The 22,865-nt window shown below is 39.8% G+C and overlaps 1 protein-coding gene across 1 annotated transcript in view; it reads left to right on the top strand.

Annotated features, from left to right (window-relative positions):
* The window catches only part of LOC126278100 (L-2-hydroxyglutarate dehydrogenase, mitochondrial), a 75,630-nt gene that overhangs the window by 25,848 nt on the left and 26,917 nt on the right, over positions 1-22,865 (top strand). The window contains exon 4 of the mRNA XM_049977951.1: positions 3,709-3,870. Coding sequence (XP_049833908.1) covers positions 3,709-3,870 — 162 coding nt within the window. The remainder of the gene's footprint in view (positions 1-3,708; positions 3,871-22,865) is intronic.

Below are 22,865 nucleotides of genomic sequence, written 5' to 3'. Positions count from 1 at the left end.
TCCTCGTTTTGCTTATGTTGATGTTCATCTTATATCCTCCTTTCAAGACACCGTCCATTCCAATCAGCCGCTCTTCCAGGTCCTTTGCTGTCTCTGACAGAATTACAATATCATCGGCAAACCTCAAAGTTTTTATTTCTTCTCCATGAATTTTAATTCCTGACCCGAATTTTTCTTTTTTTTTTTCCTTTACTGCTTGCTCAATATACAGATGGAATAACATCGGGGATAGGTTACAACCCTGTTTCACTCCCTTCCCAACCACTGCTTCCCTTTCATGCCCCTCGACTCTTATAACTGCCATTTGGTTTCTGTACAAATTGTAAATAGCCTTTCACTCCCTGAATTTTACCCCTGCTACCTTCAGAATTTTGAAAGAGAGTATTCCAGCCAACATTGTCAAAAGCTTTCTCTAAGTCTACAAATGCTAGAAATGTAGGTTTTCCTTTCCTTAATCTATTTTCTAAGATAAGTCGTAGGGTCAGTATTGCCTCACAAGTTCTAACATTTCTATGGAATCGAAACTGATCTTCCCTGAGGTCGGCTTCTACCAGTTTTTCCATTCATCTGTAAAGAATTCGTGTTAGTATTTTGCAGCAATGGCTTATTAAACTGACAGTTCGGTAATTTTCACATCTGTCAACACCTGCTTACTTTGGGATTGTAATTATTATATTCTTCTTGAAGTCTGAGGGTATTTTGCCTGTCTCGTACATCTTGCTCACCATATGGTAGAGTCTTGTCAGGACTGGCTCTCTCTAGGACGTCAGTAATTCTAATGGAATGTTGTCTACTCCCGGGGCCTTGTTTCGACTCAGGTCTTTCAGTGCTCTTTCAGACTCTTCACACAGTAACATATTTCCTATTTCATCTTCATCTACATTCTCTTCGATTTCTATAATACTGTCCTCAAGAACATCACCCTTGTATAGACCCTCTATATACTCCTTCCACCTTTCTGCTTTCCATTCTTTGCTTAGAACTGGGTTTCCATCTGAGCTCTTGATATTCATACAAGTGGTTCTCTTTTCTCCAAAGGTCTCTTTAATTTTACTGTAGGCAGTATCTATCTTACCCCTAGTGAGATAAGCCTCTACATCCTAAACATTTGTCCTCTAGCCATGCCTGCTTAGCCATTTTGCACTTCCTGTCCATCTCATTTTTGAGACGTTTGTATTCCTTTTTGCCTTCTTCATTTACTGCATTTTTATATTTTCTCCTTTCTTCAATTAATGTCAATATTTCTTTTGTCACCCAAGGATTTCTACTAGCCCTCATCTTTTTACCTACTTGATCCTCTGTTGCCTTCACTACTTCATCCTTCAAAGCTATCCATTCTTCTTCTTCTACTACTGCATTTTTCTTTCCCCCATTCTTGTCAGTTGTTCCCTTAGGCTCTACCTGAAACTCGGTACAGTTTAGTCAGTTTATCCAGGTCCCATCTCCTTAAATTTCCACCTTTTTGCAGTTTCTTCAATTTTAATCTACAGTTCATAACCAATAGATTGAGGTCAGAGCCCACATCTGCCCCTGGAAATGTCTTACAATTTAAAACCTGGTTCCTAAATCTCTGTCTTACCATTATATAATCTATCTGATGCCTTTTAGTATCTCCAGGGTTCTTCCATGTATACAGCCTTCTTTTATGATTCTTGAACCAAGTGTTAGGTATGATTAAGTTATGCTCTGTGCAAAATTCTACCAGACGGCTTCCTCTTTCATTTCTTCCCCCAGTCCATATTCACCTACTATGTTTCCTTCTCTTCATTTTCCTACTGTCGAGTTCCAGTCACCCATGACTATTAAATTTTCGTTTCCCTTCACTATCTGAATAATTTCTTTCATCTCGTCATACATTTCATCAGTTTCTTCATCATCTGAGGAGCTAGTTGGCATATAAACTTGTACTACTGTGGTAGGCGTAGGCTTCGTATCTATCTTGGCCACAGTAATGCGTTCACTATGCTGTTGGTAGTAGCTTATCCACATTCCTATTTTTTTATTCATTATTAAACCTACTCCTGCATTACCCCTATTTGATTTTTTATTTATAACCCTGTATTCACCTGACCAGAAGTCCTGTTCCTCCTGCCACCGAACTGCACTAATTTCCACTATATCTACCTTTAAAATCCATTTCCCTTTTTGAATTTTCTAACCTACCTGCCCAATTAAGGGATCCGACATTCCATGCTCCAATCCATAGAACGCCAGTTTTCTTTCTCCTGATAACAATGTCCTCTTGAGTAGTCCCTGCCTGGAGATCCGAATGGGGGACTATTTTACCTCTGGAATATTTTACCCAAGAGGACACCAAGCTGCATGCCCTCGGGAAAAATTACAGCCTTAGTTTCCCCTTGCTTTCAGCGGTTCGCAGTACCAGCACAGCAAGGCCGTTTTGGTTAGTGTTACAAGGCCAGATCAGTCAATCATCCAAACCGTTGCCCCTGCCACTACTGAATAGGCTGCTACCCCTCTTCAGGAACCACACATTTGTGTGGCCTCTCAACAGATACCTCTCCATTGTGGTTGCACTTACGGTACAGCTATCTGTATCGCTGAGGCACGCAAGCCTCCCCACCAACGGTGAGGTCCATGGTTCATGGGGGGAGGATTTTTAAATTACTTTTCATGAATATTTCTGTTGTTATTTTCCATTTAGATATTGAGATGGTGATTCTGAGAAGAGGAGGAGAGATACGGAATGAGTATCCAATAAGCACGAGGAAGAGAGAAAATGTTTTGATATTAGATGGAAACTTTTCTATGTGTATACGTATTCTGTAAATCTTGATAAAAGTGCACTAATAGTATCAATGGGCGTTGCATAGTTTGCTGATGTAAGTAACAACCGTGTGTGAATGATGGGAAATGAATATAGTGAATCCTGACTCTGTTGCTGGTAGCAAATCGGAATGCTCGTTCATAATTTCCTGTGGCTTGTCAATAATGTTACCTGGTATCTTGTTTTGTTAAGTTTAAATTTAATCACATTATAGCAGTTTTCTACAAAGTCAGAGATGAGATGTACAAGTCAATTACTGCAGTAATGAATGTATATATTCTTCTTTTTTTTTCTTAGATTAATTGGTTTTACCAACCTACAAGTAACATCTTGGGCTGTCAGGTGTTCTGCCGGATATCAGCATCGTGCAAGTACGACGCTGGTATCTGGCAGAACACCCGACAACCCAAGATGTCATTAGATCGCCGGGAAAGCCTGAAGAGTTACAACCTACAAGTAGATTGTTACATTCCAACATAACCTACATCTCGGGATTTGCTACGAGTCAGTCAGTCAGCACATCAATTTTTATTTTATTTTATTTTTTTTCACTTTGCAAATAAGTACAGAAACCAGTAACCAACTTTAAAATTTGTAATAACCAGACCAGTAAAAGTAATTATGGTTCTCTCTACATCAAAAAAATGGAATCAGTTCACATCTTCTGCCAAAAGGGATCATTTGATTCAGAGATTATTATTGGCTGCAGCGTTCTATTGCCTGACTGACTACAAAAAGCATCATTGAATTGACTACAAAAAAAAGAGCATCACTGAATTACCAACTTCAGCATACAATTCAAGAACTGCCAATGCTGTAAATACACTCTAACTGTAATCTGTGATTTTAAAAAAATTCAGTAACACTTTCTTATAAAGTATATCATAACATTTACATCTTACTTATAGTTGTATTTATTTCAGGCAGTGAATGCAGCTTATGTTATTGTGTGTTCTGGGCTGCACTCTGATGTACTGGCAAAAATGAGTGGTTGTAGTGGAGACCCACGAATAATTCCTTTCAGAGGGGAATATCTACTTCTGAAGAAAAATAAGTGCCATCTAGTGAATGGGAACATTTATCCTGTAAGTTTTATACATATTATGCATTTATCCATGTTTTGAGAATATCATATATTCTAAATGCTCAAAATACATGAAACAATACTCTTTTTTAGTCATCATTCCCTTCAGCTTCTAAAACATAGTTTCTCTTTGTTTCATAAGTACATAAAGGTATCTAAATGTTATGCTTCCAGTGATTAATAGCACATAGCCTATCATTGTTGTATTAACATTAGCACTAGACTCAGGTTTTACACCAGCAAAAGGAGCAAAAAGCATTTGCTTATAAGTTCTTAATCAGCTGATATTTACACACATACAACTATGATTTTTTTTTTTTTTACTGTAACTCATCTGCTTTAAAATCTGAACATAACAGTAGGCATAACTTTGCTCTATATTGTCTGATGTGAGGAACCAGCCTTTTTCTGCTGTAATCTGGATTTTGACAAAGGGCAGGATTTGTATCTTCTTCAAACAAACCATATTGAATTTTACACTTTTGATGTGTTTTACCATTTGTATTCTTGTCCCTTGGTATTTCAGAAAATTCCCCATGATATGTTTGACATATTTGTTGTGCAGTGTTTACACTAAAACGGTGAATGTGTGTTACTTAGTGTGACTGGTTTGTTTATTTTATCCATCTTCCTGTTTTATAGTATCAATAAAGTTTCCAATATATTTTTTATGCTTGATGTCAGTTTGTTCATTCAGTAAATTTAGAAGGTCATTGTGTTGAAACTTGGATACACAACACAACCAAGAATGTTAGTACAACTTTATTAGATTGTTGCATATGCTGAACACAATAAGACAAGGCAAATGCATGCAAACAGTAATAACATGATAACTGAGTGTGTTCCTAGTGTGGCAGGATTTACATAGACATTTGCTCATGGCGGGCTCTGTCGAAGTTCACAGTATTGCTATTTCGTGACGCATTCTCACTGATGACAACACACTGCTAAAGTACAGTACTTTCAAGTGTGTGAGCATTACTTCATTCGTCTTCACTTGGGGAACAGCTAGGAGTCATGAGATGTCTATGGCGTCTTCCTTCATGAGGCACTTACTGAGGTGCTGTGCTGATACTGGAGCATACAGTCAGAAGTACTTGGGTGTGGACAGCATCACAGTCTGCCTTCTTGTGTTAACCTGTACAGTAAGTTGGATGACATCGGCACAAGCTTCGTGTCCACGTGTCCATGGCCCGGTTGTGGTGGTGCCCCCACAGTTCACGTCTGAGGTGGAGAAGATGGCTCCATTGTGGATGACGGCTGCATCAGTGCTTGTAGCAATATTGGAGAAGCTGCACCAGTTTTGTCCACCGGTGATGGGGTCCTGCTCGTATGTTGTGGCAGGGACCTGGCTATGGGTGATATGTCGAGTGACACAGACAGATGTGACGACATCGGTGTTCTGGACGGTGTTGTCCAGTCAGCCATGTGCAGGCACATCTGATTGTAATGACGTGCACAAAGGCCCTTGTTCTTGCAGATGTTGCGGAAACTGGCAATAACCAAATCCGTATGCCCATACAACCACTTCAGGCCGGAAATGGGGCAACAGCTGCATGGGTCGGTGTCCATGGCTGGCACGCAGGTGGTGCAGGAATGTTGGGGGTTGATGCACGTGGAGAAGTTTGGTGGGATTGTCGTTGCCAAATGGCGTGAACCAATAGGAAGACAGAAATTGGCAAGGCAAAGTTGGTCGGGGACCAATTGATGTACTTTTCATTTGCATTTTGAATGTTCTAACAACTAACCTTTCAGCCTCACCTGTTGTATTGTGGGTGGAAGGACGGGGTGAAAATGTGGTGAATTCTGCAGGTGCTGGAGAAGAAGACAAACTCTTGCGACACAAACTTAGGGCTGTTATCAGCGCTAGAGATATCAAATTCGAGATAGACAATAGAAGGCTGAAACAAGTGGCACTTCTCCAAATTGTATTTTAACTTGGCGGCCTGTAACACCAATAAGAGCATACATAAGTTGTTGAAATGTTAAGCAGTGGAGGAGCCGGAGACCACAATATCATCAAGATCGTTTACGCCAGCCAGGCACAGACTTCGTAAGTTGTTCGAGAAACTGTTGTAAAATTGCTTGGTTGCTGGCCACGCCAAATGCTATTGATACAAGGCAATCTTGTATTAATGACCAAGAGCCATTGAGAGTAAGTATCAAAGGGAAGCTGCAAATATACATCTGAGAGGTCGATCTTGAAACATACTGGTCACCAAGCGAGCTTAGCTAAAGGTTTGTAAGGTTGCGAAAAGGGACATGTGTCCATGATAGACTGAGCATTGAGGGAACCTTTGAAATTGTCGTAAAGGCGTTGCCGTCCTAGTGGCTTCTCGAAAATGGCTAAGGGTGTAGCCCGAACACTGGATGCAATTGTTAGGATGACCCAGGAGGTCGTGAGGTGGTCGAGCTCTGCCTTGACTTGGTCACAGAGTGCTATCAGCACTGGGTGAACCCAAAAGAAACGGTTTCTGGCCAAAGGCTTCATGATGATGTTGGCTTTGAAATTACTGGCACAACAGAAACCCACAAAAAACAAGGCGGAAAATTCATAGTGTAATGTGTATAAGGCACATGATGAGTGATGAGATTAATGTAATTGGAAATAGTAAACCCGAAAAGATTAAAGGCGTCCGAACCAAACAAATTTTTGGTGCATACACTGTTCACCACCAGAATAGTCAGTGGTCAAACCACTGATTTATATGACTGGGACTGAGAAACTACCTAATATCAGAATGTTTTGTTTATTGTAGCTAATGTACATGACAATTGGGCTAAAGGAAGAGGACTCAAGTCCATGTACATTTGCAAGTTGAGTAGTGACACAGCAGCACCAGTGTTGACTTGGCATGTGTAAAACCTGATAAACCTTGTCATCAATAAAAAGCGTATTGGATTGCAACGGAAATTGCTGGTACAAAATTGACATCAATGTCAGTGACTGCAATAGGAGCAATGTGGTCCATTTTGCCACACTGGTGGCAAACGGCCCACTGCGTAGAACAGTCTGACCTATCATGAGTGACAAAACACGATGGACAAGAGGGAAGCGTGGAGCAGTTACGTTGCTGTTCATTACCAGACTTACTGCCATCATATCATTCCCCTGTAAACTGTCTGAAAAACGGTAGGGGGAAGTGGGTTGAGCTTCTGCAACTTCACATCATGATTCAATTTGAGTACCGGCAGTCCTAGAAACCTCAAACGATTGTGCAATAATCAGAATGCCCGAGAGGGAGAGGTTTTCACATTGAGGGGTCCCCTCATAATTGGGGACCAACCAAATGATTGCATTGTGAACCATTTGGTCGGCGTACAACTCCTTATGTACATCAGTGACAAAGTGGCAATGATGGCTTAAACCATGAAGCTTGACTGCTCAAGTCTCATAGGAATGTTCTGGTTTCTTGTGAGACTGATAGCACTCAACTTCAGCAGCAATGATGTGCGTCCATTGACAGTAGTATTTTGAAATGAGGGCACATATGTTATCAAAGCAGAGTAAACGCTGACCCTACACAGGGGGCCAGTTGGCGAAGGAGTTGATACCTGTGGGGTGACAACCAAGACAAAAAGAAAGCATGGCACAAGGTAACATCAGTCAATTCAAATGCATGAAAATGTTGGTGCAACCATATTTTGTAAGCTTTCCATTTTTCAGCAGACTCTTCGTAAGCCAGAAACAGTGGGGGATAAATGACCAAGGTAGCAACAGGCAAAACAGGAGATGCAAGGGGTGACATGGCAGGTGATGTAGAGTGAGATTGACCCAGACTGGCCAACTGGCCAAAAGAGAGGCAATTGTTTGCAGTACCTGGGTTTGATTGTGATGTGCTGTGGCGAACACCTCCCTCCTGCTGTTGACTGAGATGCTGTAACACCCTTGCTGATTAACGAGCCGACATAAAAACTCATCAGTTGCACAGTCAGACATCGTAGAAGCGATGGAGGACCAGCCAGAGATTGAAACCCATGCAGAGAAAAATTCCACACGTTTCATCACTTGTCTCACAACTTGGACATTTATGCATGTATGCCAATCACCAAACATACACTGAACACAACAAGATAAGGCAAATGTGTGCAAGCAGTAATAACAGATGACTGATTCTGAGTGTAACATGGCAGGGTTTGAATAGGCACTCGTCCATGTTGGGCTCTATTGGAAGTTCACATTATTGCTCTTTCATGGCGTACTGTCACAGATGACAACACACTGCTACTGCACATGGCTTACAAGTGTGCGCGTATTATTTCACGTTTTGTACATCTTAATATATCTCTATTTCTTGTGGGATATTCATAAATCCATAAGCAAAACACTGGAAATCCTCCATATTATGCAATCATGAGCATCCTTCAAGAAATAAATATAGATTCACAAGCACACAATAACGTAACGTACCATTCCAGGAGGTTGACACGGAGGCTGCCAGAGCTCTTTTCTTACTATGGTGACCCCCTCATATGTATTATTTACTCCTCTACAAGAACCAGTGTCACTTTCTTTTGACACTATGTGTAGTTTGCTGTTTCCCTATCATCACAGGCATATGCAAGTGTTTGCCGCACATGTTGAATTCTATCAATGTCGCAAACAGCTGCAGCAGTCGTTTCGAGTTTAGGTGGCTGAGCTTCATGGTCTCAGTCATAAGTGTCTGTTCCTTATGACTAAATCTTATATGAACTCTAGGGGACACAATTATTCATTCAGGTGTAGGATAAGGAGGTGCAGCAATGTGCCTTTCAATTTGAGGACCCTACGTTAGAAGAGGTCTTGAATATTGCACAGTTATTTGAAGTCTCCCACACTGTGGACTGCCAATTACAGGCATGGAGTTGTGTTACTACTGTTTACAGCATGCAGCACCAGTGTGTGGGACGTAGCATGCGGAGGAGAAGAGGAGGAAGCCACATACACTGCCTGCAGGCCAGAACAAACTTTCATTGAAGTGCATCTGATGGATAAGCCATTAACCCTACAAGTCAACAAACGGGCATCCTTGTCACTACTCAACTGATAGATATATTCCAAATTAGAGTTGAGCATTGGTTGGTAAGTGATACCACCTTTGCATGCAGGGTGAAAAGACAGAAGTACCTTAGAGCTGGTTAGCTAGGACACAGGGTCCTAGAGTGAAAGCCACTGGACTTTTAGAACAATAATTTATTAACAAACAAAGTTACAAAGAATTTGTCACTGAGCAACAGTTATTTTAAAAAATTTCCCCCAAAGTGAAATTTGTAAAGACTACCCCTCTGCAGCAGTTACTTTTGTTAAAATTAACATATACCAAATAATAAATAAACTTACAGGCACTAGGCCACAAACTATCATTTTCAGCTAAGAACTATGCCGCTGCCGCACTACAGCAATTACTCTTTGTTAAACAACATATGCTGAATATTAAACACTTTAAAATATTAAGGCTTCCCACAAGATGCTATTTACAGGCACTGGCCCACAGCAGCAATTACTCTTCCATGAAGGTAATGTATTGGACTTTAAACAGTCATGCAGGTAGCAGTTCACTTGGAACAGTTGCCTTCAAAGAACGAACCAATGTGAACAGCCCATGCAAACTGTTCGATCGTTAACAGTGTATGACATACTTTGAAAAGAAGCAAAATTCAACTCCACTTACGAATGCTGCAGCCTGGGACAGTTACTACCAATGTAGTAACAGTTTTGTACAGTCTTTATCAAATGAATTAACCACTACTAACAGATAGTAGCACATATGCTCTAACCAGAGATACAAATTCAAATGCATTTGTGGGGGGCTAACACCCAGTGACAACTACCACCAGTTAGAAACAGTTTATCCTAGCTGTTCCAATGAACTTTTCATCCTTTAACACACTGTGACATTTATACTTTAACTTGAAAGAAATGGTCAGATGCATTGACATGTGCTAACTCACTGTTACAGTTACTTTCAGAACAGGCATTTTTATACTGGCTGTTCAAATTATATTTTTGGCTGCTTTCATTTTCAAGAAATGTTCAGATATATTTACGTATGCTAATACACTGAGGCAGTTATGCTCAGGATAGATACAGCCTTATACTGACTATTTAAATGAAATTTTCAGCCACTAACTCACAGCGACAACTTTTCTTTGATTTGCAAGAAATGTTGAAATACAGTTAAGTGTGCAAACTCACTGTGGCAGTTGCCCTCAAATTAGATACAGCATTATACTGGCTGTTCAAATGAAATTTTCTGCCACTAACACACACTGACTATCCTTTAACTTGCAAGGAATGTTCGAGTACATTTATGTGCGCTTACACAGTGTTGCACTTGCTCATAAACCAATACAATTTTGTACAGGTTGTTGAAATAAAATTTTTGAACACTAAACACTGTGACAGTTACTAAACTAAAATAAAGGGACAAACCAATGAAGAACCATGGAAAGCCTCCGAACCTTGTTACCAGTTTTCAACTGGACAGTGAAAGATGCAGAACTTAGTATATCATCTGCTGCCATCAGCTCATAACAGGTTGACCTAGGGTCCTTCCACATCAATCAAATTGCACTTCATGACTGTGATGACCACCACTACTTCTGCTTTGTCGCTTTGCACAGCAGGTTCCAATCGAAAGCATGTTGTACTTCAAATCAGTGGGTCCTTCCTCTTGTCACTCACTCATGAAACTGCTTCCACTGCCTGTCACCAAGCAACTACTGCTTGTGCCATTCACAGATGTTATCAACACGGTCTGTTTCTTAGTCAGCGCGGACAAACCTGTTGATGCACATTGATACTAGGAAAGTATTGACAGCACAGTCACAGTTTCTGCACCACCACCACCACCACCACCACCACCACCACCACCACCACCTTCCCCCTGGGGACTAGTACTTTCTTCTACAATCACATCAGCTGCCTGTTGATTTATAAATTCCTCAAAAACTGGTTGCGGTGATTGTGGGATTCTGTACAGCCTCCAATACACTGGTGCTTCATTTACTCTCAGAATCTTGTGTTGTGTTACTTGTGTATCAGGTAGTGGTTCTTATTGGGGGGAAATCTTGCAATTCTAGCAACAGATCCTCCATCTGCACCCTAGCCATTCCCTTTAAATGCTTCAGTTTTTCACAAAATATAGTCCTCGGAGTGTCCTATGCCTCATCATAGCTAACACCTCCTTTGTGACAACCTTCATCATCCAGAATTTCTAATGTAACCAAAAATGTTCCCTTTAAGAAGTTAACTTCCTCGATGCCAAACTTATTCACATTGATAGGTACTACTTTGCCATCTCTCTCTTGTATGTGTACAACATCACATTTTACCAAACAACATGCTGCATCCAATATTTCACTACCCTCAAGTGTTTCTGTTCCACTTAATATATCAACTGGTAATTCAGGCTCCACATTCACCCATAGTGTCTTCCCGATGCCTCCTGACACAGTCATGTCAATTAAGAGATCTAAATGATTAATGGAAAATGTCATATAAAGATTTGAAACAAATACTAACAAAGAGATAAAGGGGCTGGTCAGTACTTACCTCAGCTCAGTAGAGCCGATAGATACACAAAAAATAGAACCGAAACTTCATGTTCCTAGCTTTCCGAACAAATGTTCCTTCCTCCCTGATGAAGAAACATTTGTTCCGAAAGCTAGGAACGTGAAGTTTCGGTTCTATTTTTTGTGTATCTATCTGCTCTACTGAGCTGAGATAAGTACTGGCCAGCCCGTCTATCTCTTTGTTAGTATTTGTTTCATGTGAATTAAGCCGTAATGTCATAGCTAATGCTTTAAATGGATAGTTTTCTACATTAAACAGTGCTCTCGGCAGATCAAAATTGACAACAGTTTCCCGTAGTCACAATGTCTTCCCATGAAGTTTCGCTACACAAGGTCAGTTATGGCCTAATGGTGATGCACAAACTCCAGTGCTATGATATTGCTGTAGTTCTCATTTGCATGTAACACCAATTCTACTCATTTCTTAAACGTGGTTGGTTCGAACAGAAAACTCACCACTACTGACCACAATGGACCTATTAAAGACTTGATAGGTGCCCCATTTCAGGCTGTTAACGAAGGCATGGGCATATGGAATAGGTTCACAGATAAGTGAGTGGCTTAAAGACTTTTTAAGTTATGCGAACTGTATGTTGTCCCACATGGTGAGTCTTCATCAGAGACAAGGATATCATCAGTACTGCCTCAGGAAAGTGTGATAGTACCGCTGTTGTTCTCTGTATTCATAAATACTTTGGCAGTCAGGATGGACAGCAATCTGTGATTGTTGCTGATTATGCTGTGGTGTATAAGGTGTCAAAGTTGAATACCTGTAGGAGCATACAAGACGACTTTGTCAAAATTTCTAGTTGATGTGATGATTGACAGCTATCTCTAAATGTAGAAAAGTAACAAAATAATGTGGATGAATAGGAAAAACAAATCTTTCTTGTTCAGATACAGCATTCGTAGTGTCCTTCTTAATGCAGTCACATCATTTAAATATCTGAGTGTAAAGTTCTAAGCGATAAGAAATGGAATGAGCATGTGAGGAGTGGTAAGGAAGGTGCATGGTCGATGGTTCATCTGTAAAGGATACTGCTTGTAGGATGTTGGTGGAACCTATTCTTAAGTACTGCCTGAGTATTTGGGATCCATATTTCAGAAGTGGGCTGCTGGATTAGTTACCAGTAGGTTCCAACAACAAGTAAGTGTTACAGGGATGCTTCAGGAACTCAAATGGGAATCCCTGGAGGAAAGGCAAAATTCTTTTTGAGAACACTATTGAGAAAATTTAGAGAACCAGTATTTGAAACTGGCTGCTGAACAATTCTGCTGCCACCAACTTACATTGCACGTAAGGACCACGAAGATAAAATACAAGAACTTATGGCACATATGGAAGCATAGAGGTAGTCTCTGTTTGCTAGTGGAGGAGGAGAGGAAATTACAAGTGCTATACAGCGGCTTGCGTAATATCTATGTAGAAACAGTCGTATATCACTGTCCCCTGTCCCATGCAAATTATAAAATAGCATGGTGGGTTCCATTGCCTCTTTCCCACTATCTCTCTTGAGGCCACTGACACACGCGTCACTGCGGCTAAAACCTTTTATTTCCTACCATCTGTCACACTCATAATGGCATATTCTGCCTCTGCATTCATTCTCACTGTATTTATTTTTACTGTGTACTCAAGTAGGCAACCCTGGAGTTCCATCCTAAGTTTGACAGACCTTCACTTCTCTTTGGACCACCTCTATTACCATTCCTGTATCCTTGTCTGTGAACTACACCTCCCCTGCCACCATTCTGGCCACCTCTATTAAGCCCATCAATTTTTCATGGCTGGTAGCACTATATTTACATATGACCCACTGATCTACATTCAAAACACTTTATATTCAAAGAAATACAAGTCTTCAATCCCTCCCCTCTCGATCTCCAGTACTGTATTCCAGTATGGAAATCTTTAGGCACCCCTGCACATACATCGGCAGCTCATGGTCTAGTGGCTGGCATTGTTGCCTTTGAACACCGTGTCCCAGGTTTGATTCCCGACTGGATTGGGGATTTTCTCTGCTTGGGGACTGGGTGTTTGTGTTGTCCTCCTCCTCCTCCTCCTCCTCCTCCTCATCATCATCATCATCATCAACAACAACATTTGTAACAGTGGCTAGATTGTACTGTGTAAAAATACACAGCTATTTCTCACAGACATTTCTGATACCAGACATCTCAGAAAAGCATTGAGTGCTCAGTGCTGGGCCTCGTGCAGCACAGCTTTGTGTGTCTTGTTCTTCTGCGATAAACCATAGGTGTGAACATTCAACTTCCTAATAATCCACGGAGTCCCCCATCTGTATTACCACCCCTATATCCTCGACAATTCTGCTTTCTGTACCATTGTTTTAACCTGTGTCTTAGTTGATCAAAACTGTCTTTATTATGTAATGTTTCTGTGCATCTGACAAACAACTTAACTTCTACTGTCAAATGTAACCTCACAAACTACAATCTGCTTACCTCAAAAAACCAATGCCGATGACTTGAGATCTTCCACAAATACTACCACATCCTCTGACACCCAAGCAGAGAAGGGAAAAAACAAGATTAGCAGTAGAGTCACTCCATGTCAGTTCAACCAATTTGAGAGAATATTCCAGCTGATAGTCTCAGATTTGGCTGAAATTTAGCACACCAATGCTACTAAGTGCGGAACACTCATGTACAAAATTTTAAGTTCCCCTGCCAATTAGTTCCAGAATTATGGCTTGTAAAAGAAGGTGGTGTGACCCGGAAATTGCAACCTGCATCTGGAAATCTATCTTCAGACCCAACTTCAGGTCTTAATAACTTTGGAACTATTCTGCACAGTCCAGTGAAATTTTTACAATCCAGTAACATCCACTTAGAGAACACACTCTATGAATCAAAACACCAACAACATATTTCTGAGGGAAAATAGAAAATTCCAAAATGTGATTAAAAAAATGTAATACGTTAAAAGGTACATATTGTAGGTGCCCTCTATGCCAAATATAATTCACTCAAACAGGGTATAAATTTTTTTGTGGTAAGCTTAATGTGGCCTAAATACACACAGAAAATTTGAAAAATTACCTGAAAAACATGGATTTTCTTAGTGGGGTAGCACAAAAGGGACAAGTGATATCCAAGCCAAATTTCAAACACTGCATGCGTAGACCATAATATAATATGTGGCAAAATTTCAACTTGTTATTGCAAGGCATTTGTGTACAATTAAAGCTGACAGAGATGCATTTGGTTACATTTCTTTTAACACGATTTAGCAAGTAATAGTGATGATGCAGACAGCTTGTTTCAGATAAAGCTGCAGCAATTGTTGGGAACCATTAGGCAACAGAAAGTTAAACAATGGTAGTTTTCAGGGACAGAATGAGTCGTTATTAGGCAGGAACAACAAAGGAAACAAGCAGCAATTACAGGTTACTCATGTTTTTAAGATTCTAGTTCACACTGGTCAGTACTGTTGTGGAAAGTTGGTATGGAGGCAGAAGAGTGTAATAGTGGTGCTTTTGTTCAAACAAGTTGCAGTATTGGTAGAGCACAAGCATCTGAATTTCATAAAACAACATATGGAACAAAATGTGGCATTCGCTTTGTACTGTATGATCTGGATGAATCAGACCTGGATTTGTTGCTATGGAGATCCGGGATACATCCTGTGAGCACAAAAAAGTACAGTTACAGGAAACTTTAGTGTTTGTTATCATCATATGAAAGTGTTTCTGGATAAGTATTCTTTTCTACAAAGAAGTTGTTTTGATCTATTTCGGATTCATAAGAAGACAGTGAAGTGTAGTCTCAGAGAAATTGATATAAGAGCAGTATTGAAAGTGGATCAGTGCATGTGACTTAACATGAAACCAGGACAAAAGTTATGCTCCGCATGTGTTACACTGCTAAAAAATGAAGAATATTCTCATAATTTACATGACAGTGACAAAGAGTATCAGCCATCTACGACCACAGTGGATGAGCAATTAAATACTTCAGTGACTGCTCTTGGTTTTGTCTCCCATGAAGACACACAAAGTTGGGAAAAAGAGACAGGCCCAGCTATGGTAGAAGAAAACTACAAGAAGCTCAAATGGAATTACAACACAAAATAGCTGACACACTAATGGTGGAAGAGGAAGAACTATCTGCTCCAAAGGAACTGAAATCATGGCAGAAATGCTCTGATTTGGACAAAATTGTGCATGATTTGAAAGAAAAATGTGCCATATTCACACGCCAGAAAAAAGTAGCTATTCCTACCCTTGCACCTTCCAGCTGGTCTATTGACTACACTGCAAAGGAATACAATGTTTCTACATACATGGTAAAGCAAGGTAGGAAAATAAAAGCAACCCAAGGAGTGAGTCCACAACTTCAGCATGCTCAGGGTAAGAAATTGAGTTTCTTATAAACAATGGACACACATAGATCGCACAAGTCTTGAAACAAAGCAAAGTACAGTGGAAGATTTTGTTGAAATATGTTGCCAAAAAACTTACAAATTGACCACACACAGCTTCACAGCAACAGCACAATAAGTTTATCTCCAGTTTTGTAAGGATAATTTGAAACAAGATGACATTGTAGTAATATTAGACTTTTCTGAAAATTGTGCATTTATAGTTCAAGATGCCATCCAAGGATATCATTGGGACAACATTCAAGCAACTCTCCAGAATTTTTTTTATAAATTATATAACTCAGTACATATCTCAAACTATCTCTTCTTATCTTACCGATTCCTAAACTTTAATATACGATGATTATCAATGCAGAGTAGTTTCAAGCCCTATTATCCCTTGGAGCGTCCATTTACTCCATGGAATAGCTTCTCTGCTATCTATGTTTTCTCTTATGAAAAGAGGGATTCAGATCTTGCCAATTAGCCGGGAGAGAACGAAGATGTGTATGTATGTATTGTTGAGCTAGTCGCCATCTTGATGAGATTCTGTATGAGAAGGAATTTAATACATGAACTAAACTAAAGTAAGTGTGTTTGCGTATTATTTAACTGATTGTTATTGACAGTGTCTGCTTACTATGCTGTGTTGCACGGGATCAGTGGGGAACGTCTGATTTACACTGAATGAACCTGCCGTTTTGTATGCTCAAGATATCCAGCTTATCACTTTCAATAAATAGGCTAACACGGCCTTACCAGCAGATCTCCGGTCTTCCCCATGTGATCACAAAAAGTTAATAATTATTACAAATGTTTTCAGGAGATTGACTGACAATTTTCGTCGCACCAAGACTTCGAAATTGCTTCACTGCCTTATGGAATTTAAGTTAAGTTCAATTTAATCAGGATAGAACAGTATTGAACTGTGTGAATGTGATAAGCTTGCTTTGTGAATGAAAATTCCTTTAATATATTCATGGTTTTTACTATCCTGATCAGTGAAGCTAAATCAGGCCAGTGTGTGAGAGGTTTTTAAATTTTAAATCCCACAAAAATATTAAAATGTGGATAACAAGTTGCCTCACATACATTTTGCAAAATACTACAGTGATGGGGCAGGTAGCCAGTACAAAAACTGTAAAAGTCTCAAAAATTTATGCATGCATTACCATATTTTCAGATTCACACAGAATGGAATTTTTTCGCAACAAGTCATGATAAAAATGTGTGTGATGGTATTGGTGCTATCATTAAGCACATGGCATCACGAGTTAGTCTGCAGCACCCTACAGAAGGTCAAATTCTAACACCTCTTCAATTATCTACCTGGGTACAGAAAAATATCTCTGTCTTACAATCATTCTATGTTTTGAAAGATGAGTTGAAATCAGTCAAAGAGTTGCTAAAAAGCAGACTAGAACACGTTAAAACTGTTGCAGGCACAAAGAGAAATCATCACTTCTCTCCAGCAGACTCTTGACAATGTGCAGATAAGCAGACTGTCCAGTTATAACTGTATGTTCATGCACAACATGTGTCTTCACAATGTGTCTGACTCAGGATTCAGAAGCAAAAAAAGCAGCAACATACAACCTGGTTGCTATGTTATTGCTGTTTATGATGACAAATGGTACTTAGGGTGTGTTGCAGAGTGCTGTGAAGCAGAAGGTGATGTATTTGTGAACTTCATGGCACCAGCAGGAGCAGCAAGATCATTTCATTGGCTACGTTTGGCAGACAGGTGTTGGATTCCTTTTGAACATATTCTTACGACAGTTCCAGTTCATACCACAGTGTCAGGAAGACGGTGCAATTTGCCACTCAATGTACAGAATGCACAGTAGCTAAAGTGTGGGAGAACTTCTGTTCAAAGCACAATCGACTGGATTTTAGCAGTTAAGGTGCAGTGAACATTAATGATGGGTTGTGTTAATCTGTCTATATGTTGTTGCTTAGTGATTGAACAGTTATGGCAGAGGATAAGAAGAGGCAGAACAGTTTAAGATATGTTTTTACAAAACTGTGTTGTGGAACAATGGCCACATCACCAAATACACCTGTCTACTTCCATTGTACACAGATGCCTTGCAATAACATGCTGAAATTTTGAGATATATATCATTATGGTCTACTTATGCAATTTGTGAAATTTGGCTTGGATACCACTTGCCCCTTTTGTGCTACCACACTTCGAAAATCCATGTTTTTCAGGTAATTTTGGAGATTTTTATATTTTCGTGTGCATGTAACTCAGTTTTTTTGACTGATATGGGCATGATGAGTTTCGTGTCTGTGTTTAGGCCACATTAAGCTTACCATGAAAAATTTATGCCCTTTTTGAGTGAATTATATTTGGCATAGAGGGTACCTACAATATGTACCTTTTAACGTATTACATTTTTTAATCACATTTTGGAATTTTTTATTTTCCCTCAGAAATATGTTGTTCGTGTTTTGATTCATGGAATGTGTTCTCTAAATGGATGTTACTGGGTTGTAAAAATTTCACTGGACTGTGTAGAATACTTCCAAAGTTATTAAGACCTGAAGTTGAATCTGAAGATAGATTGCCAGATGCAGGTTGCAATTTGTGGGTCAGGCCACCTTCTTTCGTAAGTCGTAATTCTGGAACTAATTAGCAGGGGAAACTAATACTTTGTACATGAGTGTTCCACACATGGTAGAATTAGTGTACTGAATTTCAGTCAAATCTGAGATTATGAGCTGGAGCCCTTGGTTGAATTGACATGGAATGACCCAGTAGCCGTATTCACCCCAAGAATCTAAGACATTGGCAGTTCTATTTTGTGATCTGTATGTTTCTCGATTCTTCTTCATTAATACATTATTTACAATCACATTATCAAGTGTGCTTGCCGCTTGCATTCCATGTGATAGCTGCATTCCCGAGTGAGATACTGGACTTAACAGTTCTGTGTGCGTGAGGTGTGCATGCTTGTTTGCATGTTTGAATGGTGTGTGTGTGTGTGTGTGTGTGTGTGTGTGTGTGTGTGTGTGTTTTACTGTTGAACACTTTGGCTGAAAGCTATACATGAGTGTCTTTTAATTGTATTTGTCTGCAACTTAACATGTCTTCTCTACGGTAAGTGGCAATCTACCTTTTTGTGCATAGTTAACATAAATAATTTAGATAGAACATGTGTTGCAGAGTACTTCATCAACCTATTCTTATATCTAATTGTGAAGCACCTGGACTCATCACTCTGTCTACCTGTGCATCAGAATGATTAAACATAAAGCAATTCACTGCAACCAAGTCAGCACATGGGGCAGAGTGGCCAAGCAAATTACACTGAGTACAATGCTTATGCACAAACACTCATCTTTAGAATTCCACTTAAACTGTAATAAGTCAGCTGGTCTTGTAAAGGTAACCCTCGTATAACTGTGTCCCTTAAACTATCACCAGACAAGAGCAAAAGCTGTTGTCAGTCACCCTAATGACAATACTGTGGGCTGTGGCTCTGATGATATGCTGTCAGAGTGGCACCCCTCCACTATTGACTGTAATGACATCGTCCCTCTTGACACTAATCGGTAATTTCAGAATGGTAGTGACAGATTGGAGGGCATCCACGGCAAATACTGTTAACAGTCACCAAGGACTATTGTTTTGGTACATGTCGTAATGAGGTAGGCTTGGATGCCTCACCTCTCTGACCTGACCTGGAGCTGATGAATGGGGAACAGTGTCCACCAGGTGCTGTTGGGCTGGCATCATGCACTGCTGAGGCTGGCAACCTCTGTAGCCCACAGATATTGACATCAGCAATGTGTCATGTCATGCTGCAGTGGCACCTCTCTCAGTAGATGGCCTCTCGGCTTTGCATGCAGCTGCATTGGCAGCATGAGGAGACTCACATGCACTGATTCCCTCAGCATTGTGTAGGCCCGGTGGTCCCTCACTTTGCTTGCATCACCACCTGAAGACGGCAGTGCTCTCGGACAGTAGTCAGCTGACAGCTGGCATTGTGGTGCCAAGCCCCACTAGGAACTCAGGGACCATGTGGCACGCACAGACAGCACATCAGTAGTGCTGAGACACCAAGTGCAGGTGGCAGGCATAATCCAGACTCAAGCCCATGGCTGTTGCTGGTTTAGCCCAGTCGACTCACTGACTAGTGTCACTCTGGTGTTATGGTGGTACTGCTGGTTTCCAGTGATGACAAATGTTCTCTGCCTTAAAATCCGTACTTATTTATGTGCCGCCAGACCCTATTTGTTTCAATAATGCCTAGTCAGATTGCCAAAACAAGATACTAGTCATGGTGTGGTGACACCACCATTCTTGGTACACTGTTACGGCAGTACAGCACGGTTTATTACTGAGCACAGGTATCTTTGCTGCACAATCTGCTGACTTGTCTGTTATTGTGACCCGCATGTTACCACACTTTTGGCTACTGACCTGCATATGTTAATGCAGTGCTCTATTCCACTTTTCCTTATTTTTGTTAAAGACTAATAATTTTACCGAGTGAGGTGGCGCAGTGGTTAAACACTGGACTCGCATTCGGGAGGACGACGGTTCAATCACGCGTCCGGACATCCTGATTTAGGTTTTCTGTGATTTCCCTAAATCTCTCCAGGCAAATGCCAGGATGGTTCCATTCAAAGGGCACGGCCGACTTCCTACCCCGTCCTTCCCTAATCCGATGAGACCGATGACCTCGCTGTCTGGTCTCCTTCCCCAAAACCAACCAACTAATAATTTTCCAGCTGAAGGCTGGGTCATGCTTCAACAGTATTAAGGACCTTAGACATATCTCCATTTTTAAGGTCTCATATAAATGGAACTCTTAGAGGATCTCTGGTTGTCTGTCTGTCTGACTGTTAAGACCCATTTCTCTCAGGAACAGATAAAGGAAACCAGTTGAAATTTATACCAGGTCCTAAGGTTTACTGTCCCTTTCGCAATACGTGGCCAAACTACCCCAAATGGAGCCTCCCGACCAACAATGCCATACGATCATTTCATTTTTTACTATTATTATTATTATTATTATTGTTATTATAATAATATACTTAATTAAGTTTGTACAGGATCCTCGGAGCACCAGTCCTACTCACACTGGTCCAGTTTTTATTTTTTGCACATACAGGCACTCTCCCTTTGTTGTTACTAGTTTACTGTTGGCCAGTTTACTAGTATTAAAGATTGACATGTGAAGACACCAGATCACCTCCCACTACATGCTAATTTTAAATTTGTGGAACCATGTGAACAGGAAGTATTAAAGGCAGTATGTGTGTTACAAAACAATCTGGTTGGGATAGCATATGTGTTTAAAAGAAATCTTAAAACCACTTAAATATAGTATTAATTGATGCATTATGGGGGAAAAGTACCACAATTGTGTATAGTCTACTCAGTGTATGAGAAGAAAAATTAGTTATAAGCCTCCAGTTATAGAAAAATTCTTGTAATCTCTTCATTTGGTAAGATATTGAATTTTTTGTGGTGTCTTGAGTATAGAGGTTTACCCAGTAGACACAAATTGCCTATAAAATCGTAGTATAATTTTACAAATGAACAAATAAGGCTACGACAGTTGGACAGTTCTTTCATGAAGTGCATGGTGTGTTAATACACATGTGTATCATGATATATTGTGTTATTTAGAATTCCTGCGAGTGGTGCAGAATGCTGACACTATATCTTAAATTGTAAACTTAATTTGTGCTTTTTATAAACTTTTGGCCACATAATGCTCATTCAAAACCAATTATTCTCTAATTTCATCATATATTTATGTGAGAAAAAGTGCATTTTCTAGAACTTTTGTAATTTGAGTTGTGCATAACCTCTTTTGTAGTAAACTGGCATTTGTGATTTATTGTCACTGTAAATAACATTCGTGTCCTCTTTTAACAAGAGTGTATATTGTCTATATTTATTGTAAATTAATACTGTTTTCTAATTTGTTCGTGAACATGACCTGAAAAATGTTTCAGAGAAACAGTAAATTTGTGCTACAGTTTTCTGTTCTCATAATAGATGTTGTGGCTGTTAAGTGTTTCAGTTCTAAAAGGTAACCAGACCCATAAATGAAGAATCAACAAGCGTAGTTTAAAGTTATATAGCCCGCATCACGTATGATGGCACTTTCGTGCATAAAGGGAGAGTTGTAAGGAAGCTTGGAGGGATGAGAATTGCACACATGCGGCAGCAGAGACCTGGCAAACGAAGTCCGTGTTGCCAGTGCTTCTGCAGACGAGAATCTGGTTCATTCTGCTATGGTCCTTTGCATTATACATTCAAATCTATGAGGGGAATAATAAATCTTAAAGCCGATTTCAGTTAATCATCATGAGAGAAATATTACTTTGTGTCTTGAAGATGTAGTAGCATCCACTGCTCCATAGATTTAGTCTGCATAATGTTGGGAGGTGAGAACAGCTGACACAGCTTTGTGAAGACATGAAGTACGATTTTCCTCAAAATGACAATTGTCGAGCAACAAGATCATTGAAACTGTATGCAATAATTATCATTTACTGTGATTTGAACTGTATTACAGGTAAATACTTAATACACAACAAAATTAACTTCAAGGACAAACCAAAATCATTATATTTGCTTGATAACTGCTTGCATTCAGTAGAATTTTTAAAAATGTGTGTAAGTTTACTGGTAGAAGAGGCTATTGTAAAATTGGTCAGTAAGTTATCATATTTACCGCTGTCAACAGGCATTCTGAGTGTAAACTAACTCGTTTGACATTACAGTGAGAGATTGCATTTATAATACATTGAACAAGCAAACAATTAACCATCAGCTACAAATATATCCATGGAATGCCAACCAATAACATAAAAAACCATCGATATCTTGACAACTGACAGTTACAGTCATTTTAAGGCATTTTCCAGCTCGTGCCTTGAAAATGTCAGTGGTTTACATGTGGAAATACTAGACTTTTTTATCCAGCCACATTCTCGCATGTTATTAGAGCATACAACATGCTGGGAGATGCTCAACTTCTCCTTGGACAGTATGTTTAATTATAGTCTGCATAGTTCATAGGATGCAA

The sequence above is a fragment of the Schistocerca gregaria genome, chromosome 6 (assembly GCF_023897955.1).
Source record: "Schistocerca gregaria isolate iqSchGreg1 chromosome 6, iqSchGreg1.2, whole genome shotgun sequence".
Lineage (NCBI taxonomy): Eukaryota > Metazoa > Arthropoda > Insecta > Orthoptera > Acrididae > Schistocerca > Schistocerca gregaria.
The sequence above is the reverse complement of the archived record's forward strand: the minus strand, read 5'-3'. Positions and strand labels throughout refer to the sequence as shown.